The sequence below is a fragment of the Schizophyllum commune genome (genome assembly GCF_000143185.2).
Source record: "Schizophyllum commune H4-8 unplaced genomic scaffold SCHCOscaffold_3, whole genome shotgun sequence".
NCBI lineage: Eukaryota > Fungi > Basidiomycota > Agaricomycetes > Agaricales > Schizophyllaceae > Schizophyllum > Schizophyllum commune.
Genome location: NW_026089540.1, coordinates 706,787 through 733,025, shown reverse-complemented (window position 1 = coordinate 733,025; position 26,239 = coordinate 706,787). Strand labels below are relative to the sequence as shown.

The 26,239-nt window shown below is 57.3% G+C and overlaps 14 protein-coding genes across 14 annotated transcripts; 6 read left to right on the top strand and 8 right to left on the bottom strand.

Moving 5' to 3' along the window:
- Positions 1-111: 111 nt before the first annotated feature.
- On the bottom strand, positions 112-3,899 carry SCHCODRAFT_02745241 (uncharacterized protein; the record flags this gene model as incomplete). Its single annotated transcript, XM_050347188.1, has 7 exons — positions 112-490; positions 543-957; positions 1,006-1,105; positions 1,160-2,270; positions 2,327-2,753; positions 2,809-3,596; positions 3,653-3,899. 7 exons carry the CDS (start codon positions 3,897-3,899, stop codon positions 171-173), a joined length of 3,408 nt encoding a protein of 1,135 aa, XP_050201523.1. The 3' UTR covers positions 112-170.
- Positions 3,900-4,116: 217 nt separating this feature from the next.
- On the top strand, positions 4,117-7,327 carry SCHCODRAFT_02490823 (P-loop containing nucleoside triphosphate hydrolase protein; the record flags this gene model as incomplete). Its single annotated transcript, XM_003034193.3, has 7 exons — positions 4,117-4,467; positions 4,516-4,596; positions 4,654-5,292; positions 5,340-5,362; positions 5,402-5,775; positions 5,835-6,340; positions 6,389-7,327. 7 exons carry the CDS (start codon positions 4,117-4,119, stop codon positions 7,325-7,327), a joined length of 2,913 nt encoding a protein of 970 aa, XP_003034239.2.
- An 868-nt stretch (positions 7,328-8,195) lies between these two features.
- On the top strand, positions 8,196-8,774 carry SCHCODRAFT_02184807 (uncharacterized protein). Its single transcript, XM_050342011.1, has one exon. It carries the CDS (start codon positions 8,339-8,341, stop codon positions 8,594-8,596), a length of 258 nt encoding a protein of 85 aa, XP_050201522.1. The 5' UTR covers positions 8,196-8,338; the 3' UTR covers positions 8,597-8,774.
- Positions 8,775-9,045: 271 nt separating this feature from the next.
- On the bottom strand, positions 9,046-12,180 carry SCHCODRAFT_02614163 (HIT-like protein). The gene is made up of 6 exons (XM_003033632.2): positions 12,092-12,180; positions 11,905-11,942; positions 11,813-11,852; positions 11,222-11,280; positions 10,897-11,030; positions 9,046-9,266 (listed from the first exon to the last, which is right to left on the bottom strand). The coding sequence occupies exons 1-6, from the start codon at positions 12,106-12,108 to the stop codon at positions 9,111-9,113; spliced, it is 444 nt and encodes a 147-aa protein (XP_003033678.2). The 5' UTR covers positions 12,109-12,180; the 3' UTR covers positions 9,046-9,110.
- A 417-nt stretch (positions 12,181-12,597) lies between these two features.
- SCHCODRAFT_02614161 (Clavaminate synthase-like protein) lies at positions 12,598-14,465 on the bottom strand. The gene is made up of 11 exons (XM_003033631.3): positions 14,338-14,465; positions 14,181-14,275; positions 14,034-14,125; positions 13,762-13,973; positions 13,609-13,693; positions 13,460-13,557; positions 13,399-13,405; positions 13,239-13,345; positions 13,152-13,180; positions 12,972-13,075; positions 12,598-12,910 (listed from the first exon to the last, which is right to left on the bottom strand). The coding sequence occupies exons 1-11, from the start codon at positions 14,403-14,405 to the stop codon at positions 12,809-12,811; spliced, it is 999 nt and encodes a 332-aa protein (XP_003033677.1). The 5' UTR covers positions 14,406-14,465; the 3' UTR covers positions 12,598-12,808.
- Positions 14,466-14,705: 240 nt separating this feature from the next.
- Positions 14,706-16,757, bottom strand: SCHCODRAFT_01091539 (S-adenosyl-L-methionine-dependent methyltransferase; the record flags this gene model as incomplete). Its single annotated transcript, XM_003033630.1, has 8 exons — positions 14,706-14,851; positions 14,908-15,262; positions 15,313-15,410; positions 15,461-15,940; positions 15,991-16,194; positions 16,250-16,364; positions 16,418-16,467; positions 16,523-16,757. The coding sequence occupies 8 exons, from the start codon at positions 16,755-16,757 to the stop codon at positions 14,706-14,708; spliced, it is 1,683 nt and encodes a 560-aa protein (XP_003033676.1).
- Positions 16,758-16,915: 158 nt separating this feature from the next.
- Positions 16,916-17,961, top strand: SCHCODRAFT_02685216 (DUF814-domain-containing protein; the record flags this gene model as incomplete). Its single annotated transcript, XM_050346778.1, has 7 exons — positions 16,916-16,973; positions 17,024-17,071; positions 17,120-17,287; positions 17,348-17,400; positions 17,449-17,499; positions 17,561-17,570; positions 17,624-17,961. Exons 1-7 carry the CDS (start codon positions 16,949-16,951, stop codon positions 17,959-17,961), a joined length of 693 nt encoding a protein of 230 aa, XP_050201521.1. The 5' UTR covers positions 16,916-16,948.
- Positions 17,962-18,043: 82 nt separating this feature from the next.
- SCHCODRAFT_02493467 (uncharacterized protein) lies at positions 18,044-18,298 on the bottom strand (the record flags this gene model as incomplete). The annotated part of the gene is made up of 2 exons (XM_003033629.2): positions 18,044-18,189; positions 18,238-18,298. 2 exons carry the CDS (start codon positions 18,296-18,298, stop codon positions 18,044-18,046), a joined length of 207 nt encoding a protein of 68 aa, XP_003033675.1.
- A 675-nt stretch (positions 18,299-18,973) lies between these two features.
- SCHCODRAFT_02614146 (uncharacterized protein) lies at positions 18,974-21,160 on the top strand. Its single transcript, XM_050344644.1, has one exon. The coding sequence runs from the start codon at positions 19,320-19,322 to the stop codon at positions 20,694-20,696; it is 1,377 nt and encodes a 458-aa protein (XP_050201520.1). The 5' UTR covers positions 18,974-19,319; the 3' UTR covers positions 20,697-21,160.
- On the bottom strand, positions 20,807-21,937 carry SCHCODRAFT_02663997 (tryptophan synthase beta subunit-like PLP-dependent enzyme; the record flags this gene model as incomplete). Its single annotated transcript, XM_003033628.1, has 2 exons — positions 20,807-21,532; positions 21,599-21,937. 2 exons carry the CDS (start codon positions 21,935-21,937, stop codon positions 20,807-20,809), a joined length of 1,065 nt encoding a protein of 354 aa, XP_003033674.1.
- Positions 21,938-22,144: 207 nt separating this feature from the next.
- On the top strand, positions 22,145-22,803 carry SCHCODRAFT_02568376 (uncharacterized protein; the record flags this gene model as incomplete). The annotated part of the gene is made up of 4 exons (XM_003034190.2): positions 22,145-22,339; positions 22,449-22,507; positions 22,584-22,652; positions 22,710-22,803. Exons 1-4 carry the CDS (start codon positions 22,268-22,270, stop codon positions 22,801-22,803), a joined length of 294 nt encoding a protein of 97 aa, XP_003034236.1. The 5' UTR covers positions 22,145-22,267.
- Positions 22,804-23,181: 378 nt separating this feature from the next.
- Positions 23,182-24,380, bottom strand: SCHCODRAFT_01092132 (Adaptor protein complex sigma subunit; the record flags this gene model as incomplete). Its single annotated transcript, XM_003033627.1, has 5 exons — positions 23,182-23,283; positions 23,332-23,384; positions 23,748-23,868; positions 24,097-24,168; positions 24,297-24,380. 5 exons carry the CDS (start codon positions 24,378-24,380, stop codon positions 23,182-23,184), a joined length of 432 nt encoding a protein of 143 aa, XP_003033673.1.
- A 340-nt stretch (positions 24,381-24,720) lies between these two features.
- Positions 24,721-25,342, top strand: SCHCODRAFT_02614139 (uncharacterized protein; the record flags this gene model as incomplete). Its single annotated transcript, XM_050344643.1, has 2 exons — positions 24,721-25,070; positions 25,125-25,342. A coding segment is annotated over exon 1 (206 nt), but the record flags the coding sequence as incomplete, so codon positions are not given.
- A 32-nt stretch (positions 25,343-25,374) lies between these two features.
- Positions 25,375-26,220, bottom strand: SCHCODRAFT_02685210 (uncharacterized protein; the record flags this gene model as incomplete). Its single annotated transcript, XM_050346777.1, has 3 exons — positions 25,375-25,668; positions 25,829-25,884; positions 26,103-26,220. The coding sequence occupies 3 exons, from the start codon at positions 26,218-26,220 to the stop codon at positions 25,375-25,377; spliced, it is 468 nt and encodes a 155-aa protein (XP_050201518.1).
- Positions 26,221-26,239: the final 19 nt, after the last annotated feature.

The following is a 26,239-nucleotide window of genomic DNA, read 5'->3' as shown; positions in this document are numbered from 1 at the left end:
GACTGGGCTGATTGGAGGCCGAAATCGTGGGAGTATCCGACCCCCGTCTGACTTAGTGAAATCAAGGACGAGCTTATGAGCACCTGCGCGAGACTTCGATGCGAGAGCCTACCCCCGCACTGAGCATCCTCCTGTTGATACGCGTCGGAATATACATTGATGAATGGTGCTTAAAGCGCGTGAAGTACATCAGTAGCTGCCATTGCGTCGTCGACGTCGTCGAAACCAGGCGCATCGTCCTCCTCATCACAACTCTCGACATCACTGTCTGCGTTGGAGAGCTCGTCGAGATCGGTTTCTCCTTCAGCATCACGGTCAGAAAGGCCGTCATCATCGTACAGAGCGACGTCGTCTTCGTTGATGGCGAGCTCGGGCGGTTCAGACTGGGCTTCATCCCCGTCGACAGACGCGCCCTCGTCCTCGTCCTCGGTCACAGCCATGCCGTCCTCCATGTCTTCATCAGCATCGGGAGCCTGCGCGGCGGAGGGAGCTGGAGGAAAACCATCAGATAGCTGTTATAGGTTGTGAAAAGAAGAACATACGATCTCCGGCGCGTGGCTGTGATGCACCGGCTTCTTTCGCACCACCAACCAGAGGCCGTATGCGATAGCTGCTCTGCAAGGTACGGAAGGCAGCGTTGTAGTTCTCGAGGGGTGACTTCTTACCGCCTGCAGTCAGCATGTTCATTCCTGTGATGACCGACTCGGCAACTAGACTCGACTCGTCGTCCTCGTCGAACTGGCGACCCTTGCACGGCGTGTAGACCTGATGCTGGCTCAGGCTGTCCATGAGCTCCGCGATGTCGTTGGTCAGGTCTGGCTCCGCATGCCGCGAACCCTGCTTCCCGCCCAGCGCTTTGTGGACTTGGTTCGCTAATGAGCGCAGGATCTGGATGCACGGCGAGATGGTGGCTAGCCAAGCCCACGAAGCGTTACTGCCGTGTGCTTGGAAGAAGTTCTGTGGATAGGTAAGTCAGCAAATCTTGTACGTGTTCAGACAGCTCACCTTTATCCAGTAGTTCAGGTGCTCTTGCAATAAATCGACCTCAAGGAACGCATTCGGGCGGTTCGTCGTGTTCACAAGCCAGTTACGTAGTACGATGTCGCTGAGAACCCATTCATTATCCTTGCTTGTTGCACCAGTCAAAGAAAATGCTTACCGAACTTCTTTCGGCCAGACGTGCTTGAGGTTGTGCAGTAGATGCAATGTCTCATGCGCGTACTTATGTCGCCCTTGAGCGCGGTATACGTGAACATAGCTTTCCAGTATGTGCACGATTCGGCCCGAGTCCCCTGCCTTGATCGCGTCGGTGAACTCACGAAGCAGCAGAGCATCCCGCATGAACAAGACGGCGTTCTCGAAAACCATGTCGCCTTCGCCCGCTCCGTGACGGTCGCGTGCTCGACGGTAAGTACTCGCCACGTCAGGATCGGCGAAGCGGCGCACGATTTCCTGAGCATGTGACCTCAACATGGTCCAGTCCAGGTTTGGGTCGTTGACATAGTCCGCTAGCGATTGCTTGCCGGAGACGAGGAGCAGGCAGTGCAGGATTCGCGCGTACAGCGAGACGAAGATGAGATCACGACCGGTCCGGAAGGGAGGAAGAGACGTGACAATGATGGGCTTGCGACGGAGGATGGTATTGTGGGCGTGCAGGGATGCGGGGTTCGTCAAGTCGCGATTCTTCTTTCCCAGGTGTGCTAACAGAAGCCCACTCGTAGCAGCCATCTTGTAGTGGAAGAGACCTGGCATGAATAGCGCCCACCGCAACGAAGGGGCGCCTCCTTCGTTCCCCGCTCGAGCAGCGGCGACCTCCCGCGATCTTGCGACAGAAAGCTGATCTCCCGCAATCAACCGTACCATGTCGGCGAAGTTGTTGGCCTGGATAGGCTGTCCAAGCTCCTCCATGAAGGCCGTGATCACGTCTGCGTTGCCTTTCTTGGTGCTCTCGTCGATGGGCTCGGCAGGGAGAGGGTGAACTTCGGACAGATGAGTGGGAATCCGCGCGTCCGTGTATGGCTGATGCTTGTGCACGAGTTCACCGAGCGACTTCATCTTCTCCCCTCCCGCGAAGCGAACAATGATGCGCAGGACGGTGAATTCGAAGTATTCGTGAAGTTTCGACTTGTAGTCCGGCGTGAGTCTCACATCAACCATATTTAGTTCTGGCGCTTCATCGACGTGCTTCGCTAGGGCTGCCGTTGCAAGATGGCGAGGGTCTGCGTCGTGGAGAGGCACTAAAGTCGCGCATGTCCCGCTTTCGAGGGAATCTGATGTTGTATCAGTACCAGTCGACTCCCCGTGCTCGATGAAGGCAAGTACGTACCCCGTCGTCCTATTATCTGTTCCGCGACCCGCCACATCATGTTGATATTGTCATAGACAACCATGAATGGGCGAGATGCGGCGACATGGCGGGAAACCTCACGCATCGCAAGAGACAGCTTCTCTAGCGTCCCGAGGCCCGCACGACGTTGGACTGGTACACCGTCTTGGTTGCGTGACCCTTCCGCGCCAGCTACGCCTGCGCGGCTCGCAATCTCGGCCGGCTCAGGTACGTCTCCGACCATAGTGCTCTTGCCGCCACGTCCGGCCAAAGTAGCATAGCTGACGCTCACACTCATGTGATTCAGCACCGTGATGAGCTGGCGACTCGCACCCTGCGTGTAGAGGTACAATCCGAAGACGTGTTGGAACCAGGAGTTGTGCTGGCTGCGCTCGCCAAGCAGCATGGTCGTGCATGCTGCTGTGATCTGTACATAGGTGCGCTGAGCTGGCGCTTTTCATTCGAAGTGAGACGACACTCACAAACTTCTTGTGCTCTAGTCTACGCTGAGAGCAATGGACTTCTTGCCTCCTTGTCTGTGCGATACTATGGAGGACCTTCACGATGGACGGACAATGCGGCTCGAGGCGCGCAGGTAGCCCATCAAGCTCAAAGCCGCAGACGAAGTCCTGGTCGACGTGGGCAGGCGGCCTCAAGACACCCTTCTTTGTGATGGATGCCGCCTCATAGTCCAGGACACGAGCCGCCACGTCCACCATCGCGTCCTCCGCCTTCCGGCGAGCCTGAGGTGGGTTCTTTCTGGATGCCATCGCAAGGATTGTGGAATTGACCACCGCAGTGTCTTTATAGACATGCTTCCACCGCCAGCGCGCATCGCGTCCATCACCAAAGACGTACACGAGGATGTCGCCGAACGTAAGATCGTGCTCATCAAGTGCATCGAGAACCTTGTTGATGGCCTCTTCTTTCGCTTTGGCGGCTAGGGCCGCTCGAGCGGCAGCAGCTTCAGCTTCAGCTTGCGCCTTAGCGGCACGCTTCTCCTCGTTGTGGTCGCGGTTTTTCTGCGCGCCCTTCTGTACGAGATCGATCGGCGGCGAGGTCTTATAGTACCCCGAGTCTTGACTGTCTGCGCCTACAAGAGGACGACCTTTATAGCGCTCAGGTATGTATTTGGGTTTGGGCTTTTGAGGTGTATGCGGAGGCGGATTGATGGTGGGGAGGTGAGAGCGCGGCAGGTTTGACGAGGATGCGATTTGGACCGCTTGCGATGGCGCAGTCTCCGGCAGACGACGTGGGCCAGACGGCGTTGCTATCCGCCAACATGTACGGTGAGTGTCAATAACACTTGCAGAGGAAACAACTCACGCGATGCAGGTGGACTCGCTCCCTCAGAGTCAAAGTCGTAGACCGAGCGCTTGAAGACATCGAGGAAAGGGACTGCTGGCTCCGATGGGATTGGTTCCTCCTCTTCCTCCTGAGGTCGAATAGGCGAGGATGTCTTGGGAGGCGAGCTGTCAGGTAGTGGGGATGGTGGTGCTGCTGGACTGGGCCGATTGGAGAGGTCAGAAGGCCACGATAAAGCGGAGTCGGCCTGTTCTTCGGTGTCGGCCATGCTTGTGGCCTATTAAATGGTAAGCTCATGCCCTGCCGTACTTTCTAACACTGACCATCGCTGCAGTGTCCAGCTCCTCCTTTGCTTATGATAGAATACGAGGGTGTTCAGGATGAGCAGCAAATTGGTCGAGTGCAACGCGCATTGCCACCGATCTCGCGGAAGCAAACTATCGGCTTGTTCCTCGCTTCCGCCTCCACCTCTTCGTCTCCTCACAATGCCTCCCAAGCGCGCCGCTCAGAAGCAGCATACCAAGCCAGGAAAGCCGCGCAAAAGGCGGAATACACGCGTTACTTCTCAGTACTCAGACCGGCCTACTCGCTCGCCCTTGACTGCCGAGGACCTGCAACACCTTCGCGAACGAATGGTGGAGCAACTGAAGGGACGCGAGCCCAGGTTCTTCCAATTCCGCCTCGCTCAGGCGCAAGAAGAGGGACAGGATGCTGTTTGCCAAGCAGCTACCGGGCAGGGAAAGACGGGAGCTGCCGCTGCTCCATTCGCACTCGAGAGGAATGCTACAAAGACCACTCTCATGATCTCCCCCCTTATAGTCCTCCAGAACGAGATGGTGCGTCGGTTTGCTTCGTGAGCAAGCTTATTCCTGATTATTCCATAGGTCAAGACCTTTCAAGACGAGTTCGGCCTCCCCGCTGTGGCCATCAGCTCTGCGGTTGACTTGACGGATGGTTTATTCCGGGTGCGTTGCCTTGTAATTGACGCGTCTCCGCTGGAGCTGACGAAGCTCCGCTTTCAGGAGATTGTCGCCGGGAAGTTTCGCATAGTCTTGCTCTCACCCGAGATGTTGCTATCGCATCGGTTCATCGAGCGCGTCCTCAGGAAGCCAGCATTTCGCTCTCGTGTCTATTCAATCTTCGTCGACGAAGCGCACTGCATCTCGCATTGGGGAGCCGATTTTCGCAAAGAATACAGTCGAATCGGCACCGTTCGCCCTCTCCTTCCTCCCGACGTGCCAGTCATCGCCGTCTCGGCAACTCTGACTCGTCGCGTCACAAGAAGCATTGTCGACACGCTGCAGCTCAACCGGAGCAAAGAGCGCCGCTATCTCCACCTGAACATGGGCAACGACCGACGTAACGTCTCTCTCATCGTGCGCCCAATCCTCAATGCTATGAACTCGTACACCGATCTTGACTTCGTCATCCCGGAGAAGCTATCGAGTGCCATGGACATTCCAAAGACCTGGATCTACGTGGACAGCATCAAAACCGGTAACGAGATCGTCCACCATCTCCAGCAGCTTGTTCCCGAGCCACTCCGCGAGGTCATCCGCCCGTTCAATGCGATCCTCAGCCAGGAGTATCGTGAAGAGGCTATGAAGATGTTCAAATCGGGAAGTGTACGTGTCCTAGTCTGCACAGATGCAGCTGGCATGGTGAGTGCACATCTCTGAAAGCCCAACCCTTACTGAGTGACGAGTAGGGCTGCAACGTACCGGATATTCAGTATGTCATCCAATGATGGAAGACGGACAAGCTCTCCAGCTTCATGCAGCGAGCGGGTCGGGCGGCACGAGCTCTGGAATCCGGTTACGCTATCATGCTCGTGGAGCCCGCTGCATACACAGTCTTTCTGGATGCAGAGGTCGGGAGGGATAAAGCCCCGTCAGGTCGCGTACGTGGAAAGCAGGCATCGAAATCGCACCTCAGCAAGAAGGAGCAAACCGCGTATGCGCGCGCGCACGGTCGATATCGCGGCGCTCGTAGCGGGATCGCGGACGATTTCCCTCCCATGTCGAAGTGGCAGCCATCGGTGATCGAGGAAGACGACGAGACGGAGGGTGTTTACCACTTTGTACAGTCGCGGCGCTGCCGAAGAGAGATCTTATGCGAAGTCTTTGATGACAAGAAAGCCGATGGTGAGCACGAGAACCCGAGCGCGCCGTCGATGACAACTGAATCCTTTTAGAATATTCAGTGCCGTGCTGCGATGTCTGCGACAAGTCTCTCCTGAGCCTCGTACGTCCGGGCAAGAATAAGAAAGATGCGCCCCGCCCGCGTCTCGCCTTCGAGAAGGAGGGATCTCATGCGCTTTGGATCCTGCTGGACGATTGGCGGGACGCATTCGTTCGGGCAGATGTATCGTGGCAGGCTATGGGCCCGGAGTGCGTTTTGTCGAACGATATCATGGACCGCATCTCTCGATTGAAGCACGACAAGTTCAGCCAGCATCTCCGCAAGCTGCTGGAGTCCGAGTGGTTTCTTTGGAAGGACAATGGGGAACGGTTGATCGATCACATCTTGTCCTCTTTCCCTCATCCCGCTACAGCCGGCGCGTCGGCGACGCCCCAGAGGGAAGCCTCCGCTGGCGGTTCACCTCCTCAAGAACCAACCATTGCCTCAGAAGCGTTCAACGGTGCAAGGGGATCATCAGGAAGGACGAACGAAGTCGAAGATTCGATGGCAGGGCGCATCGTCTCACAGGTGCGTATTGCCCATCGACCACGCTGCTACCACTGACTTTTCTCTCAGGCCTCTCAAGCTGTGCGCGCGTCTGCGCCCCTAACGTCTACCCCTGCTCCTGGAACAAGCGAAGGAGAGCAGCATCGCCGACCGCCCTCGATGACGCCAACCCCCAATTCCGCTCGGATAACTTCATCCCTGCTGAGACCATCACCCTCGACGCTCTGCGCAACCACTCCCACTCCGGTCAATCAACCTCATCGTCATGCGACACATCCATCGAACACCCCGATACCCACGCAGGCGTCTCGTGCATTGGCGGCGCTTGCTCGTCAAAACCCAAATCCAACACCACCCCAACACCAACCTCCTAGCGGTCTCTCCTCGAGACTGACGACTCCGTGGGCACCAAGACCACATTCCTGGAATGCTGGGCCACCCCCACAGTCTCTCGCCGCCGACGGTCTCTCGCGCCCCTCTCTGCAAACTCCCCACCAGGTCGAAGGGCCTCGCATGGCACATCATTCATATTCGTCTAGTGCCCGACCATCGCCCACGCCCTACCAGCACGCCTCGTACCGCACGCCGCACTACCTGCAACAGACCGCGCCGACGACGCCTTTTGCACAGTCTGTGCATGGCACAAGAGCCGCTTCCTCGTCAAGCGCTATCGGCCCGGCTGCATCGTGGATGCCGCCGCAATCTTCCACGACTCAGTCTACACCAGTCGGCCCACCAATTTCTCGACCACTTTACAGGCAGCAGGAATATGTTCCGGACGCCTTCGAGGCGTTGCGCGGTGACCTCATGCGCCTCACTGCTCCCTGCTCGGCGATTATGCGTGGTGGATCCTGTCGCGTAGGTCGTGTAACATCCCCGGCCCTTCTTTTGGTAGTGCATCGCTACGAGGACGGTACTGTACGTCCTGCTGGTGTACTGCGCAAGGCCGAGGTTATCTGTGAGTGCACGGCTCGTTCTCAATCAAGTCGTGCTATGCCCTATACATGATGTTCTATTGTCATTTTAGTGTTCTATTAGTATGTAGAAATACACTTCACTCATATGGTCATCAAAGAATGCTCAAAGCGCGCAGGAAGATCCATTGTTCTCCTCCAACCCAGCGCGCAGACATTCACAATCACTAAGTCAGACGGGGGTCAAAGATTCCCACGGATTTGGCTCCCAATGAGCCCAGCCCGTCCTGCGGCCGGCCCCGCGAAGCGGGGAAATTGCAAATCGCAGGACGGGCTGGTTCACGACTCCACGAGCCTACGCGCCCCCCGACGTCATTCATTGGCTGCCCGTCGCTACGGCGGCCGGCCCGCAGTGCGCTACTGCTTCCTGACCGGGGACGGTGTGGGGGAAAATGCCCATAATTAACCACCAATAAACGGCAATAATCGTCGACGCCACCTCGCCCAACGCCCGCTCGCCAACGCCCGCCCACCCACCAAAACCCCCGAGATTCCCTTGGCGAGAGCTTCCACGGCGCGACGCCCGGTAGCCCGTTATCAGCGTGTCCAGTCGCATAGCCACGCATCCTATACACCCAAGCTACTTTCCGCGGACCGATATCGCGCGGGCCTCTTGGCGCGAATCTTCCACGACCGCGCCTTGGCAAGCACACGCAGAGCACAGCGCACTCGACGCCAAGCGTGCCCGCCAGCGACCGCCCCTCCAGCTTGATGACGCCGCGGACCCTTCGATGCGGCGCCAAAGCGGCGACAGCCACATCTTGCAGCCCTTGCACCCTCGGATGAGTCACCGCTCCTGGACAAGCACTTCCTATCGCGGCTTCGGAGCACCCTACGGCTCGATCAAGCGCCTTCGCACCACCGTGGTCCGTATCTCGGTCCTTCTGTGCTCACCGTGATGCTTCCCCTGCTCATCTCAGGCGACTGATACGGTCGCCAAGACTCCTTCCATCTCCATCGCTGGTTTTAACTGCACGCTATCGATGCTCGAAGTTGTGTCACTTTCACCGAAGCTGTAGCCCGCTCCCGCTTACTTGCCCGTCGTATGAGCCCGCTCAACTATCCGCCCGCTTGGCCCTCCGCTCTCTGCTCGCATCTCGTCAGTCATCGTCTCGTCACCCCGCGGGCCATTGACCCTATTTTCCGACCACGCTTAGTTCTCTCGGCCTCGGGATGGTACTCGGTGCTGTTCTCGGGCTTTCAGGCGCTGCCCTCTGCCTCGCGGTGCTTCTCTCGGGTGCGCAGCTACTTCCCTCGGGCTCAGACGCCCTACCCTCCACCTCAAATAGGTCGAATGAAATAGACGGATGCTGCGTTGTAGCGAGGGTAACATCCTGCGCCACCAAAATTCCTCCTTCGCGCCACCGGTATTCCGAATCCAGACACAGGCTTTTGTGCTAGGTTCAATATACGAGTTGCGCTTCTTTGTTTGCGCAGCGGATGCTGTTGAACATGCGAAAGCGTATCCAGCTTGGCGCACTGCTATTGTCTCTTCGAACGCTAGCGTTTCCGAGCCTAATTGTCTCCTGGACCATACGCCATAACCTGATTCCTCGCGTGCTCTCCTCCCTGCAACGCTGCACGCCTAATTTGGCGTGCATCCTTGCTTGTTATTCTTCGTACTTCTTCGTAAATTACCACCGCTGCTGCTCGTCAATCGTCATTTCTCCTTCCTGTTATATTCCCTTCTCCTCTCCAATCCTCCCTTCTTTCTCTTAGATCCCCCTCCCCCCCTTCTTCCACCCGCATAACCCCCTCCTCCCCCCCTTCTTCCACCCGCATAACCCCCTCCTCCCACTCCTACCCCGTCCAGCCCCTCACAGCTTCCCCTTCACCTCCTCCGCCACCTTCGCCAGCTCCTCCTTCGTCACCGTCTGCTGCGGCCACCCGATCACGAGCCCCGCGTCGTCCTTGGGCTTGCCGTCCTCAGTACCGGGCTTGGGGATCACGTGGAAGTGGACGTGGTCGACGACCTGGGGGGTTAGTAGTAGGCCGATGGGGGGTTAGTAGTAGGCCAATAGGGAGTTAGTAGTAGGTCAATGGGGGGTTAGTAGTAGGTCAATGGGGGGTTAGCAGTAGGTCAATGGGGAGTTGGTAGCAGGCCAATGAGGAGTCGGAAGGGGGTAGGCGGGCCGTAAAAGGGATGGTAGATAGGCAGGAGAGGTGGAGGTTAGAAGCGATAGAGAATAGGTAGCGTAGATAAGAAGAATAGCAAGTGAGGATCGGTGGACAATGGGGAGCGTGTCGAGGTCACCCGAACCACAATAGGCAGTAAGCGAGCACAGGAAGGATAGGTGTGGAGCGCCAGAACACGCGAAGCGGGGAGCGCGACAGCCGATGTGGAGACAACAATCGGACGTGCGATGCAGGAAGGTGGAGTGAGTGGTCGGGGGTCGCGTACACGAGGGTGGAGGACAGATGGAGCGCGCGTCGAGTAAACGAGGGCAGAGGATCGCGTACACGAGGGTGGAGTACAGTTAGTGTCAAGAGGCGGGGCGATAAGCATAGCGAGAAACGAGGCGAGGGGAATCAGTGGAGGTGAAGACGTGAAGATATAGTAGTACGCGGCGCGTCAACGGCGGGTAAGCGACGCGTCAAGGACGGTATAAAGGATGCGTCAACAATGGGGGTAGACGACGTGTAGCGGTGGAGTACAGACGACGCATGGGGTGGCGGTGAGTGCAAGTAGGTGACATCGACGTCGAGTGAAGCCCAGTGGAGCACCCCGACGCGAACAATGGCACCCGCAGCACGGGCGGTGTACGAAAAGCGGTCAAAAAAGGACGGCGGTCAAGAAAAAAGAGGTTACGATAATAATGAGAGAGGGTGATGAAAATAACGAAAGAGGCGGTGAAGGGGTGATCATCGACGACCGCGCATGCCGCCAAGAGGGTGAGGAAACGAGCATGAACACGTCCGAAGGGTATGGTAGACGGTATCGATGAGAGAGAAAGAGGCAATGTCGATAGCGGGCCGCCAAGAGGAGAGAAGTGATGAGCGCGGGAGTTATCCGTGCGAGTACGGGAGAACGCAAACGATGAACGCGCGGGAGCGGGATAACGTTGGACCATGGACGACGGGGAGGGTGCGGTAAGGGTACGGCGGCAGTGTACGTGCGAGTGCCAAGGTGGCAGGGTCGAGGGTGAGACGAAGAAGGACGAAGATGAAGGTAGGCGGTGAGAAGGTGAAGATAGACGAACGAGAGAAGGAGCATTCAGTAAGTAGGGGAGAGAAATCACCGGCGCGACAAGGATAAGCCAACGGCGAGGAGTTGGTCAAGTACCGGAGGCGAGTGCACAAGGCAGCGAAGGGAGGCATACACAGTGGCGGGTAATCGACACCAAGTTGCGACCGCCGCGGTGAGAAGGAATGGCGCGACGCAACATCGTATGCGTTATCGCAGACAAGTAGGTCGATAGGTAGGTCGAGACGGGAGCAGGGTACAGAAAGTTGAGCGTGGCAAAGGACGGGTCAGTCGCGCACGATGGGGAAGGATATGAATGGGGATGGGAAAAGGCGAACGAATAAGCAGAATTTGAGGCAAACAGCAAAAACGCAAAAATCAGCAGAACACTCTCTTCGTCACGAAGGGAGTAACCGCACCTGGTGCGCAATGCGCCCGTTGTTCTGCAGGATGTTGTAGTTCTCGGCGCCTAGCGCGACGGCAATCTTCTTCGCGACAGGCATAGCGTCAGCGAGGTACTCGTCGGGCAGCTCGTGCAGCTTGGCGGCGTGGTCTACGGTGTCAGCGCGGATGAGATGCATAAAATACGACAGAAGGATTACGCAGGTAACCAACGTCAAGTCAACGGCAAACAGGAAGGAACCAAATCATAAACCAAGAAATAACCATAATCGGCAGGATCGAAGCCACACGGAAGCAAAAAGGTTAGCGGAGCTTTCTTCGCTTTCGGGGTGAATAACGCACACTTCGGGATAACGAGCGCATGCCCCGTCGACAGCGGGTTGATGTCCAGGAAGGCGTAGCTTGCATCGCCAAGCGCAATGAGGTTTGGAAGGTGTCCGAGGCGCCCATGTTCGTCCGGGGCCACGTTCGCGCGAGATTCGCGCGCGACGAGACAAAACGACGCGATGACGGACGCACGCCAAGCCGCGTCGGAGAGAGACGCGCACGGTAGGGACACGGTGCCATCGCGTCAGGGAGGATATGCGTTATCGCCGGTGCATGGGCCAAGAGATCAGCGCCGTGCGCATTCATCCGCGATGGGAAGACGCGACGGGTGGGAAGGGGCCAAGACAGATTCGAGACCAAGGTGCCGCAGGGGACGGTGGATTGCGTGTTATCACCGCGAGATGGGCCAAGGGATCAACGGAGGGCAGACACGTTGCGAGAGAGATTATGAGGCCAAGCCCGTTTCCGAAAATGAGGTCGAAGGGACGACCGGAGGCGTGGTGCAGGGAGGGACCGGGGACGTACAAGGCAATGAAGGATCATCACGGGTTGAGAGAGGGTGCTGCGTTGAGCGTGATTGTGCCACCGTGGGCTCAGATTGCTCACCTCAACTCGGTCTCAAGGAGCTTGAGACTCGGGATTTCGCCTGGATAGGTTTCAGTTTCGTACAGGCAACAATCTCATGTCAGAGCGCCTACCCTTGATGATCTTGCAGAAGATGCAGCTGGCAAGGTGCCTGCAGGTACGTGATTAGCCGAGAAAGGATAATAACACACATGTTGAGGGCGGAGGGTTAGTTGCATGAACTTCGTGGAGATGTGGTGGTGGTGGGTCATCACGTTCAGGAAGCAGCTGCACAAGGTTATCTTATCAAAGAACACGTACTTTGCGGTTCCAGACATGGTCACTGTGAGTACCGTTGCAGTCGACTTGATCGATGCGTCACGGAGAGAGAAGGAAGGCGTCTGTCTGTGGCTGTGCGTTCCGAACCGGCGACGTCAGTGCACGTGCAGGCTTGCGTGGTTGCGAGCTCGTGGCAAATTTCCCACATGCTCAACCTTATGTTGGCTTTCATGTTGCCTTCGTGAGCAACTGCGCCGCTTGAAGTCAAACTACCTGACCTTCCTCGTTCATAGCACATATCCTAAGCTGGTAACTTGCCTCTTGTGGCTAAGAGCCTTGGGCACGAGGCTTGCATCCTCACCCCTTCGCCTCGCGACGGACGCCCTTTTCGGGATTTCTGACGGCACCTGCGTCGTTTGCGAGGAACGCATTCCTTGGAGGCCCTGGTGTAGCAGATTCTGATACCTGTCTGGTCCTACCTCGTACGCCTTGCGGCTCGTCACTCATGGCTCAGGGACGGTGAACGCTTCCAGTTCAGTCACAGAAGGCTGGTACCCGCCGGCCATGAACCGAGCCCCGGCATTTCCCTAACGTAGGGTACCGCTCCTAAACATCCCGAGACCGGTCTCAAGCAGGTCGCCGCGCGCTACACGCGGTTATCGTTCATTTGCCTATATTTGTGTGAATGACTCGCAGGCGCTCCAGGCTGGCCCCTCGAGGCCCTTCCCGGGCATATTGCGGGATGCGCCTCGGCTACCCTCAGTGCGCATAAGTCGCCAGGAGGCGCGACTTCACATAGTCTCCCGCCGTCACGACCTCGTACTTCTGCGGCCTCCTCTCGGACACGCAGCCAGGGATGGGCTAGGCGGTAGAACGCGCGTCAGTTCCCAAACTGTCTGAACGCACTGAGGAACGCCCTCACCTCGAGCTTCACGTCGTAGTCCGTGCCGAAGAACAGAGGGATCGCATATCGATCGACCCCATTTCGGTTGATGGCGCGATGCACGGTGGACTTGAAGACGTCGTCTGCATAAAATTGGGCAAGGCGCGCCCAGATGGTCAGCTTGCACACGCCTCGAGAAACGCCTAGAAGCCAACATACTGGTCCAGCGCGCAAGCTGGTCGCCTAGACTGCAGCAGGGGGGGGGGGTCAGTGCCGGCTATCGTGATAGCCTGAAGGAGGACGCACTTGATAACGAGGGTCCCTTCGATGGGAGGTGCTGGAATCCACTTGTTCTCGGAGTTGAGCACCTGAAGCGCCTGCTTTCCAGGCTCTTGCCATAAGATGGTGAAGCACTAACCGGGGGTCAGTGATGCGAAAGCAGGCTTCGCGTATGTTCGGCGCGTACCTCCCAGCTGTGCAAGTCTGTTAGCGCATGAGCGAAAATCTAGACAATGACCAGGCCTTACTCCGTGTGCGCCCCTATACCGATGACTTTGCTCTCGTCTACTTCCGCCGTTTGTGGTGGATAATGAAGCAGGCGCATCAGTGCAGCAGAATTCCGCGTCTATAACTCGGTCAGTGACTGAGCGCAAACATGCAACAGGTTTCTGCTTACCTTATCCTCGAAGAACGTCTCCGGAAGCCCCAGCGCAAGAGCAAACAGCGGGAACATCAACCTCCCAACACCAAGTGCTGCATGACTATCGCGCAGGACATCGGCATCCATCGTTACCGTCGATGTTACAGATTTATAAGCTACGCAACTCACTAGTACTTCAACGCCTTCTCCCTGAACTCCAGGAGGTCAGCAGGCCAAACGTTCTTGCCACCGCCGATGATGGTGCCCTCGCCCTTGGAGCCATCGAGCGGCTCGAAGCCGGACTCGTACCCCTCCTGCAGGTCACCGCTGTTCGAGGGATCGTTGTTGCCGCTCAGCAGAGGCGAGTAGCCCATTAGGTTGGCCTGTTTCTTGTTCTCGAGCTGCGTCAGGCGCGTCAGCGATGTCCCCGTCAAGTATCACCGTAGTAAGCATGAACATACCTCCATCTTCTTCTCCAGCGGCTGCCCATAGAAGGTCTTCATCGCCGAGAGCACGTCTGTGAAAGTTTCGTCCGGGATGCCATGGTTGCTGACTGTCATATATATTTCGTCTCGCAGAGTTTAGCAGGAATTTTTGGCGAGACTGACCATAGAAGAACCCGACGTTGATGCATGCATCGCGTATGTTCAAAGCTACCTGCCATCGTAGCTCAGGGTCAGGACTGGCTGCATCAGTCAAATCGCTGAAAAGAGGACGAAGAATCAACTCGTGTCTCCTGTTCGAGCACGAAACGGCTATACTGACATGATGGGGACGCTCTGGAAGTTGGTCTGCGCATTGGCTGCTTGCTCGACAAGGTTTGAGAGAGGCATAGCTGCAGATATGGTCGGTTCTTTCGCGAACGTTAACTAGCCCGGGAGCGTTGCGATAAGGCGGAGGTCAAGGGGTGGTCTGATAGAGGGCCTCGCCCGGCAATTGCCGGACGTTGCCTCAAATCTTGAAGCTACAAGGCCGGTTGTAAAGTCAAGGGGAAAACAGCAGATCGCCCACTCAAACAATGTTGCGGCAAGAGTAAGTAGTACCAGACACCAATACATAGAAGCATAAGTACAGATATTTCAATTCTCCTCGGATCGCACCATCTAGCGCACCGCACCACTCACGTTTGCCCCTCATCGAATTTTGTACATCTGCACCACTGTCTCCTCCGTAGCAGGCGCATCGACGCTCGTCTTCGTCGAGTAGTGTATCTCTGCATCCAGTTCACGAGAGTTGGTCTTGCTCTTCTTCAGGTGGAAGCTGCCATACACGACGGTACCTAGCGCACAAAATCAGCATTCTCTCTTTCCAAATTATCCAAAGATTCCGACGTACCTTCGCTCACAGTGATCGGCTCACGCAAGAAGAACAGCGTCTGTTTCCAGTGCGTCGGAATGCTCTGCGGCCCCGTGCTAAAGCTCGCGTCCTTCTCCTTCTCCGCATTCGAGCTCGGGCGCCGCTTCGGCGCAGGCTTGCCGCCCACCGGCCACACCTCCGCGAGCTGCGCCTCCTGGTTCTTCACGACGGTGACTTGGGTACCCTCTTTGATGGGCGCGCCGGACGCGGTGAAGAAGGTGTCGAAGTAGAGTACGAGGGCGCGGACTTTAGTGCGCCGGTCGTTGGTGGCGACCAATTGGAAGGTGGAGACGAAGTCGAGTTGGGCAGGAGTGATGTCGCCGAGGTAAAGGTCCTAAGTGGATGTCAGTTGCGGCCGTTGTGATGGAAAACACTTGACTTCACCTTGACGACTGCAGGCTCGCTGAGCAGGCTTTGCGGCCCAACGACATCGACGATTGCCTCATCGTAGATGCTGCCTGCCATGACGGACATATCGAGGCCTATAGTTAAGTGAGCAAAATTGGCAAGGTCAAGAATCAGCAGCACGTACCGTAGACATCATTCCAGAACTCGATCCTCTCCTTATATACCTCATCTCCGTCGCACAAGGCAAGCATCATCTGGCACTGGCTAGGTGCCATGACCTTTGGCTGGAAGCGATCCCGCGCACGCAGTACGGAGTCCAACATCGACTCGTACAACAGCGCGTATCCCATCCACTCCGAGATGATGATATCGACCTTCTCGATGCCGTCCGGAAGTTGAATGTCCTCGACTTTGCCCCGGATCACCGTCACGACCTCTTCGTAACCATTCGCTTTGACGATCTGCTCGGCCTTGAGGGCGATTTCGCTCGCGTCGACGGCGAAGACACGCTTCGCGCCGCTACGAGCAGCGAAGAGGGACAATATACCAGTGCCGCAGCCGACATCGAGGACGATGGCGTCCTCGAACAGCTTCGGGTTGCCGAGGATGAAGTGCGCGTATGTCGAGGTACGAACTTTGTCATTGATCATGACGGCGTGAATGTCTGTAAGAAACTGAGCATACAGATGTTTTCGCGGAGATCGCACGACATACCGTTCTCCGCGTAGCTGTCGAAATAGTGGGTGTCGTCGTCCCGTGCAGGCTTCGCAGGCTCCTCGGTCCTGACGGTGTCGAGGTCCAACTGCCGGTTAACGATGGCTCTGTATTCCATAAGCTCGCGCTGCGCTTGCGCCAGCTTGTTCTCAAGCGCACGAATTTTGCGAGCGGGATCCTCGCTGTCTTCAGAATCGGACCACTCTTCGTTAACCTCAAGAACTGCAGCTCATGTGAGATCAGGTAAGGAGTGGGACACTGAGGGCAGACGCACGTAGAAGGGGATCATCCTCGAGTGCAGGCTTCAGGTACTGATCATCAGTGAATAAGGGCTCCTTCCCCGTCAACGCGAGAGCGTCCTTCGGTGCAGGTTTCTGGAGAACCAATCTCAGCACCCGTAATCGCGCAAGATAATCAAAGAACGTACCGTGGCCCGGATGTAGTTGATCAATCGTATCCGCCCGTACGAATCCAGTGCTGTGGCGCGCAATGTTCATCTTTGTGTCGCGTGCGATCTGAGTCGAACACGTACAGAGACGCGTCACAAATGCCCGCAAGTCAAACCCATGCGTCTTCTCGTCGTACTTCAGCGACTCCTCCACTGAGGCGGACACGGTCTCATCGAACAGAGAGCGGCAGGGGCGCGCATCTTCCTCGACCCAATCGTCGAAGTCCTGATCATCGTCGCTGCTCTCCGACTCCGAGCCACTTCCTATGAGCTCCTCCGGGTCAGGGATCGCCTGTCCTGGTGGTAGACGTATAGACATGGCAGAAAGCAGGTAACGCCAAGTCGATAAGAGCCGTTCACGAAATTTCGAGCATCTATCCGCGTCCTTCCCACGCCTGAAAGTCCTGATCGGGAACAATGTCGCCACAAAACGGAGGCTGATCGACGGGCCGATGGCCAAAAGAGGCAGGGTTTGTTCTTCTTGCTTCCTTCACTCGCAACATCCTCGCCATGGTCTTGTTCTTCACGTCGAATTGTAGGTAGTCTCACAGCGAGAGTGCTTAGTCCTCTTCTGACCCGCATCAGCTCATAACCCACCGGTGACCTTGTATATGGGCAAGGACAAAGTCGAAAGTCAGTCCTCAGCCAGCCTCAGCCTCGCTTCGATTAACGATCTTGCAGATGAGGACTTGATCAAATACGCATGGCCGCAAGATGTTTGGTTCCACGTCGACAAGCTCTCCTCCGCACACGTGTATCTCCGCATGCCGGACGGCATGTCATGGGAAGACATTCCTCAAGCGCTGCTCACGGACTGTGCACAGCTCGTCAAGGCGAACTCAATCGAAGGTAAACAACCTTGAATCTGTGGGTATATAACATATTCTAGCCTTCTCAATCCTTCTCTAGGGAACAAGAAGGAGAACCTGACGATTATCTATACCCCTGCTGACAATCTGAAGGTAGGCAAGCTTTAGCATCTCTCTTCGATGCATGATAAATATCGGCAGAAAACCGGAGACATGGCTGTCGGCCAAGTCTCGTTTCACAGCGACAAGAGAGTGAGTCAACTACTTGGCGTGCAAAGGTATATAACCTCTGACCTCACTGAGCGGACTCTAGGTCAAGCGAGGTATGCGTTCGTATACTGCATAGCACCTACATGTTGATGCAAATTGCTCATAGTACATGTCGCGAAGCGCGAGAATCCCATTGTCAACCGGCTGAACAAGACGAAGGTCGAGCGTCAGGTTGATCACGAGGCAGAGAAAGTCGAGCGCCTCAAGAAGGAGAGCGCGGCGCGGCGAGCAGCTGCAGCAGCGAAGGTAGGTCGCTTACCTCCCATCAATGGATATATACCATCATTCACGCTCTCACAGAAGAAGACCGACCTCGAACTCGCGCGCGAGCGCGAGGCCCAAAAGAAAGCGTGGTCATACGACTCTTTATTCAGCGGCGAACCAGGCTCGGACGACGAGCAGGAAAGACTAACAGGCAAGGCACTAGAAGAAGACTTCATGTAACGGCGCCGCTGCGTATTGACGACTGTTCCTTCCTCCCCACTCCCTCATCCACAAGCGATCGACTACTGGAGCAAACAAGCGTTCAGCCACCGAGGGACGCGCCGCTCGGCGTCGTCGAGCCCCAGCCGTGCTTCTTGGCTAGCTTGGCGAACTCAGCGTCGCTGCTGGTCGACTTGACGCCGGCGGACGGGCTGACCGGCTTCTTGTCGTCCTTGGGCTTGTTATCACCTATGAACCGTCAGAAAATAATGAGAGCCAGGTAAGATGGATGCTTACCTTGGCCGCCCTTGGGCAGCAGGGACGCCTGTGACTCGGACTTCTCGTTCTTGAAGGACATGACTCTGAAAGCGATGAGCGACGTCCCTTGCCACAATCCTAGGCCTACTCACATGGATGATTCAGAACTTCGAAGAGTGACTTGCGAGAGCTGACTGCTTCAGACGGGCTGAGGCTTATTTGCTGATTTTCTCCCGTTCTCCCCTCCCCCTCTTATACTCCCATCTTTCTGCCCTGAGCCCTCCTCCTACCCACTTCTCGTGCCACGGCCCGGTACGTCGACCGTGCCGCAGTCCCCTTGACTCACAAATCCACGCTCTCAATCCCCCTCGAGTGGATGCCCGCAGCCCGAGATCCTCGTTCGCCGGGCGGCAGGGCATCTCCCGCGCGGTATCAGGTGAGGGCGCGCGATGTGGGTCCCGGGAGTTCGAAGTACTGGAATAATCAATGGCATGGGGGCCGCAGTCGATGTCATGCGAGGCGTTGTATACGGGCGCTTAGGGCGAAGGGGGATCTTATTCAGCGAGTAGGGACAAGGGTCACTCGATAGCGGTCGGGGGCCCGACGCGGTGACACGAGAAGCGGTCTGTACGCGTACCCAGGGCGTAGGGGGAATCTAAAACGAGGACATAGGGCTGAGGGTGACGCGTGTCAACGGTGACCGGCGAAAGGGGAAAGCGGGGAAGAGCGGTATGGGCAATTGCCGCCGCTTTCCCACGCCTCGAAGACTACCTTGCCTCCTTCCTCCACCATTGCTGCGGTCCCCTCGAGCACGTTTGGCGACGTTACTGCGCTCAGGCTACTGCGGAAGGCTTGAGACGTACGACTCGCTCAATCGTCTCTGCCCATCGTGCGCGCATCGTGCCTCGACGTCGCTGAATACGCGCAGTCGCGTCAGCGCAGCCAGCCCACCTACGGACTGCGGGGGCGCCAGGACCATCGTCAGCGCCAGTCATAGAGGCGGCCGCCCTACTACATTTTGCCAAGCGGACCTCGGGGTGTTCGCCAGCTCTCAGTCCGAGGAATATATTCCCTGCTTTTTCGCAATATACTTCCCTCCTTAAACGCGATTACTCGTCATCATGTCTACCACTCTTGCCGATGTCAACTTACTTCCTCCTATTACTACAACGCCTTTGGAAGTCAATCAGCGTCATCGTATCCTCGACCTGCCCTCTGAGCTGCTCGCCGAAATACTTTTCCACACCGACTCATCGACATCGGCGACCGACTTGAAGGATGCCCGAGACCGCTCTTGCCTCGGCGGCGGGCCAGTCGCTGCGAGTCAGGTATGCAGCCTCTGGCGTCAGGTTGCTCTGGCGTACCCGAACCTCTGGTCTCGCATACGCGTCACCGTCGTCCCCGGCGAGGACGCGTCCAGCGCCATCATACAAGCCATCGACGGGCGCATCGCGCGCGCGGGTGAGCATCCGATCTCTATTGATTACGTCGAGATTGGCAGGGTTGGACCTCGCTCACCTCTCGTGCGCCTGATGGAATATAGTCACCTATGGGAGTCCATATCGCTCACCCTCACACATACGCCGCTGTCATATCTCGCGTCCCTGCACGGCGCGCTCCCCCGCCTCCGCACCGTCAACATCACCGCCAACCTCGTCTGCGCCTTCTGGATGGGCGAGCGCTCAGAGGTGCAACGCGTCTTCGCCGAGGCACCCCTGCTCTCCTCCTTCGCCTACCGCGTACCCGGCAGCGGCGCGGTCGAGCTGCCCTTCGTCCTCCCCTGGGAGCAGCTCCTGCATTACTCCGGCCCGCTCTTCACTGTCGCCAACCCGCCCCGCTACGCGCGCTCCCTCCTCAAGCACGCCCAGGTCCTCGCCGCCTCCGATGTAACGTCCTTCACCTCATGGGCGCGCACCGAGCTCCCTGCCCTCCGCGCGCTCAGCGCCTACGTCCAGACCTTCTCCGGCCTCGTCGCGCCCGCCCTCACCGACCTTCGCGTGCGCGGCAGCCTCATCGGCACAGACGTCGGGCGGCTCCTGACGTTCCTCAATCGCTCTGAGTGCAAGTTGCGCAAGCTCGCCATGTACGCCGTCCTGCTAGGCCCGCAGGCCGACACGCTTGTCGAAGCGTGCGGCGCGGTGGAGGAGCTAGTGTGCGCGGCGGGACGCGAGAGCAACGCGTGGGTCGGCCGCCTGCCGCGTCTGCGTGAGCTCACGCTCATTATCGTCACTCACCCGGCTGCGGGGGCGGGCGAGGTGCCCGGGCTGTCGTATCTCGTCGAGTCGGGGGCCCTGGCGGAGATCGTGCGCACGAGGGAGGAGAAACAGCCGCAGCTGTCGAAGGTCGACTTGTGGCTGAACGAAGATTGCCAGGACGCGTTGCGATCGGAGGCTGCCTCGGAGCTGAAGCGCGCGGGCAGTGAGAGTGGCGTTGAGATTACTTTCCATCTGTACAAGGGTGAGCGCAGCGCTCTCATGGACCGTTGGATGGACGTGTGATTATATTGTATGGCGACTTCGAAGGCATGTACCACTCGACAACAAACAAAGAACTCCGCTCGCAATATTTATTAGGTATAATCGTATACACATCATTCATCTGAATCCAGTCACCGCAGAGAGGGATACGCACTACAGGAAGTCTGACCACCGGTATGTACAAAGAGCACGTTCTTTGAGTCCGCTAAATCTCCGGACCTTGCACGCCCGAGTATACCAGCAAGCGCCTTCCCTGTGTACACCGGGTCCGTGACAATACCTTCGAGGGTGGCAAGCGACTTAATGGCATCTCGAGTCTGGGCATCCATCCGACCATACGCTCCCGCATGAAAGCGCTCCTCGATGACGAGCTCGACATCTGGATACGGGCCATCCCCCGTCAGGCCAATCAGCGACCCAGTATCGCGCGCAATGTCCGACATGAGACGTTGCAGCTCGCCCTCCTCGTCAGGCTTTGCAAGAACGGAGACTAGCCGCCTTCGCGGAATCTCCGCCCCCGGTGACCGCTCCTTCTGCAGCTTTGCGACTAATCGTAACCCAGCAAGCATGCCGCCTGCAGTACTGCCGCTCGCAGTGGCAACGAAGATCGTGTCAAAGTGCACCCCTCGCGCCGCTTCCTGCTCCACGAGCTCGAAAGCCCAGCGCGCGAAGCCGAGGCCACCGAGTGGGTGCGTCGAGGCGCCAGCCGGGATAAAGTACGGCTCGCAGTCATTCTCGCGTAGCCAAGCGAGCGCAACGTCCGGTGTCGTCGATTGCAGGACCTTCGCGCCCAGCAAGTGATCAAGCTGAACGTTGCCGAGGTGGTGGTACGCGAAGTCGGTGTCTGACTGCGAGATCTGGCTTGACTTGTTCTCGACACCGCCGTCCTGCAAGGCTAGATAGTTGTACTCGGTCTTGGGTACAAGATCTTTCTGTAGTAGGACGCATTGAAATCCGTAACGGGCAGCCGCAGCCGCGGTCTGGCGCATGTGGTTGCTCTGCACACCACCAGTGGTTACGATGGTCTTTGCGCCAGCGTTGCGCGCGTCGGCGAGCACGTACTCCAGCTTGCGAAGCTTGTTCCCTCCGCCACCTGATAATGAGGAGTTATGACTCTCGTTCGCAATCCAGAAGGTAGGTGCTGGCTGAGACTGCTGCGCGAGATGAGCAGATAGCCGGGGAAGAGGCTCAATGGCAGGCGGATGTGAAAAGAGCAAAGGAAGCCGGGGTATATCCGCGAAAGGAGCTGGCAGTTCCACCATGATGGTTAGAGTCAAGGGATCTGCATCGATTGATGTCGAACTCAACATCTCGTATGACGCAATATTGGGAAGCCCGGATTAGGAACAATTGAGGTTGGACTTTCGAAGCGCGTATTTGACGCGTGACGTCATGCCCAGACGCGCCCATTGTTCCCCGCGAGAAGCAGGACGCGTCGGATAGCCTCCAGGTAGTGCCCGTGCCTGCGGATCCCGAAGCTGTTGCCAACGCGTCATCGGCCAGTATAAAAGGCGGGGGGCGTACGCAGAAACAGACCACCACTCTCTTCTCTTGCCTCCATCTTCCATCTCACTCGACCGCCCATATTCACCATGTCGTCCAGCAACGAGGCCACTAAGTCGAACGGCCAGTACCACAGCACGAAGGGCAACGTTGTCGAGGCGGTACGTGCGCATCGAACCCTCTTCGGCACCGATCCCAGTGTTATCACGCGCATACACCCCGTGCCCGCGTCGACCTCGTATTGTTGGCGATGCTGAGATATCTTTTAAGATCGGCAACCTAACCGGCGCCACCGACTGGCAACGTTCCGGCGCTGAGGAACACCAAGCGTGAGTTACTACCTTCGTCGACGCGTCGACCCACACACCACCATTTACTATGGACGCAAGCTGATTTCATCCACAGCGGCGAGGCCGAGTACAAGGCCGCACAGGCAAAGGGGTACGCAGAAGGTCTGCAGGATCAGGTCACTGGGTATGTTTGGCGAGGCATATACGCGACGATAGTCAAGAAGCTGACAATACCTTGTAGCTACGTCAAGAACATCGGCGGCGCTCTCACCGGCAACAACTCCCAGCAGGCGGAAGGCGAGTCTCTATCGTCTGCGCAGCTGATGACTGGCTGACGCTGAAAACAGGCAAGATGCAGAAGAAGGCAGGCGAAACGCAGAAGGCCGTCAACGACCCAACCAGCTGAGCGAAGGGCGCACGAAAGAAGTCGAAGGGTCTGCAGTTGTAACGTCGAAGCCGACTCTGAGCAATGTACTGCAAACAATCCAATTCTCTCTGGAAAAACCCTAGACCGCACACTGTCCACGCCATTTCAGCCGTTGATGAGTGCGCATCGGCAAAGCATATCTGTATTGTACATGATCCGGATATTAGTCCGTTCTGGGATGGCGTTAGCGGGCGCGGACATGAAAAAGTGCATCGCACCTGTAGTACCGCCAACTATACACTCCCCATCGTCCCCCCCCCCTCTCTGCGCCAGGACGCGGTCTCGGCTACTCCAACCTCTCAAGCTCTTCCAGTCTACTCAACACAACGTCGCGACTCGTCTCTTCGATCTCGCCGGCGAGGAAAATCTCGTCCAGGATCGCGTATACCTGCGACGATTGTTAGTACGAATTCCTTGAGCTGTCGATGTGACATACCTTGTAGAAGTTGAAGACGAGGTCGAGCTCGCAGACGTTGTCGAAGAAGGAGTCTGAGGAAAGTCGTGTTAGTCAAGGCGAGCAGAGAACTTCAGTTAAGGCATCGAAAGCTTGTGGGTCAGGGTGCCAAAGCGTGGGAAAAATGCCGCCGCATTGCAGATGAAGTTCATAGACGAGGGGATGAGCTACAACCGTGGCAGGAGTGTGTGGTATACAAGAAGCGTATCATTGAGCTAGCGCAGCAGGAAGTGAAAGTGGAACCGCTCGTAGAAAGGCTAGCGAACGTGAAGGTTGCGGGGTATGCGGAGACGCTTGTGGTAGAAGTTGCAGGGGCATGCGAGTACGAAGCTCGCGGTGAACGCTGGAACGTTCGCAAGGGTATGCTGATACAAAGTCTGGGGAAGGCAAGTACTCACCGAGGACTTCGACGAACAGGTGCACGGCCTCGAGGTAGGCGAGCTCGTTGTCGTTCGCGTCGACGCAGACGCAGAAGAAGAGGCCGGCGTAGCGGCGGTAGACGAGCTTGTAGGCGCGGAACTGGTGATTTGGGAGGTGTGGAGGGTGATTGAGGTGCATGACATGGGAAGGTCGCGTTAAAGAGCAGGGGAAGGTGATGTAAAGAGCAAGGGAGGTCATGGTGGCGTGTGAGAGGGGGGATAGCGGGAGGTCGTACAAGAGAGAGAGGTACATGTTGACGAATCGAAGTAGGGAATGGGAGGGCAGACGTCAGCACTTGCGCATTATGGTCGAGCATACGAAACGTACCTCGACGAAGTTGGACTGGTGCCGCTGATCTCTTGGTGCAACCAGCCGGTGCACTTCTCCTCTTAGACGGACCTGACTTTGTGTAAGCATCGTTCATCCCACCGCAAGCCACGGGGGATATAAGGGAAGACCATGGGAGGAGCCGCTCATCCTTGGTCGCAGCGACCACCAGCACGAGTGGGAGGGGCCGTGTCGCGCACCTTCTCGTCGTCATCATACGGGACGTACCACTTCGAGAGCCGCGTCTTCCCCTGGCGATTCTGCACGAGGATGAACCTGATCATCGCGCCTGTAGTGGTGGCGAGGACGAGCGGGTGATGGACGCGGGTGACGAGAGCAGGGGAACCGGGCCGGTGCGAGCCCCCCGCTGCCATCAATTGCCTCTCGTCTGCGCCTCTCATCTTCGCAATAATGATTGACTTGCTTATGCGGGCTCTCCCACCCAAAAACGACGACCTCATATCATGAGCAGCCCGTTGACCATGGCCTGAGCCGCAACACAAGGGCGGTGACCTTGCTCGTGGATTCCATGAGCGTCGAACAAGCTTCGACGCGTGCCTTTAGTTCACTAGTTTACGACACTAGTCGCGGGTTCAGTGCGCTTGTAAGGCGCGACTTAGAGATCGCCGCGCTTGTTTCTCCTTGACGGTGACGACCACGACGACAAGTAGTTGAATCTCAAACGAACGACGACGACGACACAACCATGAAGACACCCTGCCCCTTGAGCCTGCTCACCCCTCTACTCTTCGTGCTCGTCTTTTTCCAAAGCTGTGCCGCGCGGCCGACGAGGTCTCTTATCGTCCCGCGCATCGAGGTCGATCGCCATGTCGAGTTCGACCAGATCATCCCCTCCATCCTACACTGGTGGCGTGAGTCTGGCGCAGGTGCTTTCTCTATCGCACGCCGTAGCTGATGAATGCGCCGAATTTGCCTCACGTAACTCTTTTCTACATTGGTAGACGGTGTCAAAGGTGCGTAGCCTTACATGCTATCCTGCGAAGTACGCATTCTGACTGCACCCCTAGACAGCGCAACCACCTTCTGGCACGACTTTGGTCATACCGTCAAGCCCGCGACAGACGCAGTCGGCAAGGAATTCGACAATTTCGCGCATACAGTCCACGATGCAGCGGACGCCGCCGCCAAAGCAATCAAGGACATTGAAGCGAAATTCGCCGACTCGCGCGAGACGGTCGAGCGCCTCGTCAGTGCCGTGAAAGTGACGGTGAACGATGCGGCGCAGGTGCGCTTGTTGATGCACCAGGACGGACATTTTCAAACGGCGGGAGACGAGGCTTTGGACAACGACGATGCGTCCCCAAACGTGCTGGAGGTGGCCTCCCAAGCCGTGGGACTGGCCATGCATTCGATCTTCGAGACGGCGATGGCAGAGCTCGCGACGCCGCCTGAAGACGCGCCGACGCACGAGGCTCGCCTGCACGCCGTGAAGGCAATGGTCGGGAACGCGACGGATGCAATCGTGGGCGTCCTGGTCGTCCTGGGAGCAGACGAGGCGCAAACGAGGGAAGTGATGGCGCATATAGGCAGCGCGGTTTTGGATATTGTCGTCTTCGTTGGTGAGTGGTACATCTTCTGTCAAAAGACGCGCTCAGGCATCGCGTGAAAAGGATGGATTGTGGCTGACTACTTCTTTCCTCCCTCACCCAGGCGATCTCCACGAACAACACCCCGTCCTCTTCGATGCCGCCGTCTTCATCGTGGTTGTCACCATCATCCCAGAAGAATGGCTGCTCGCTCGCCTACTCGAGATCGTTGGCTTCGGGCCTTTGGGGCCGGTCAAGGGTGAGCGCATCTCCATATCCTGGGCTCTGTTCGCATCAATGCCCTCTTTGCTATTTATGCGCCGATCCGTCATGAGTGCTGTATGCACCGACTCCGCGCGAGCGCTGCGTGGACGCAGTGTCGTGCACATCACCTATCCTCCATCGGATGTCTTCGTCCTGCGTTCGCCAATGTTGGCCAATATGCTAATCGTGTACTACCAGGCTCCGCTGCCGCCTGGATGCAGCGCGAGTTCTTTGGCGCGACCATCACAGAGGCCAGCTGGTTCGCCCAGTTACAGAGCGCGGGGATGAAGGTGCCGAGGATGACTCCGATCATGGTGTAGGTGGTGCGGTGG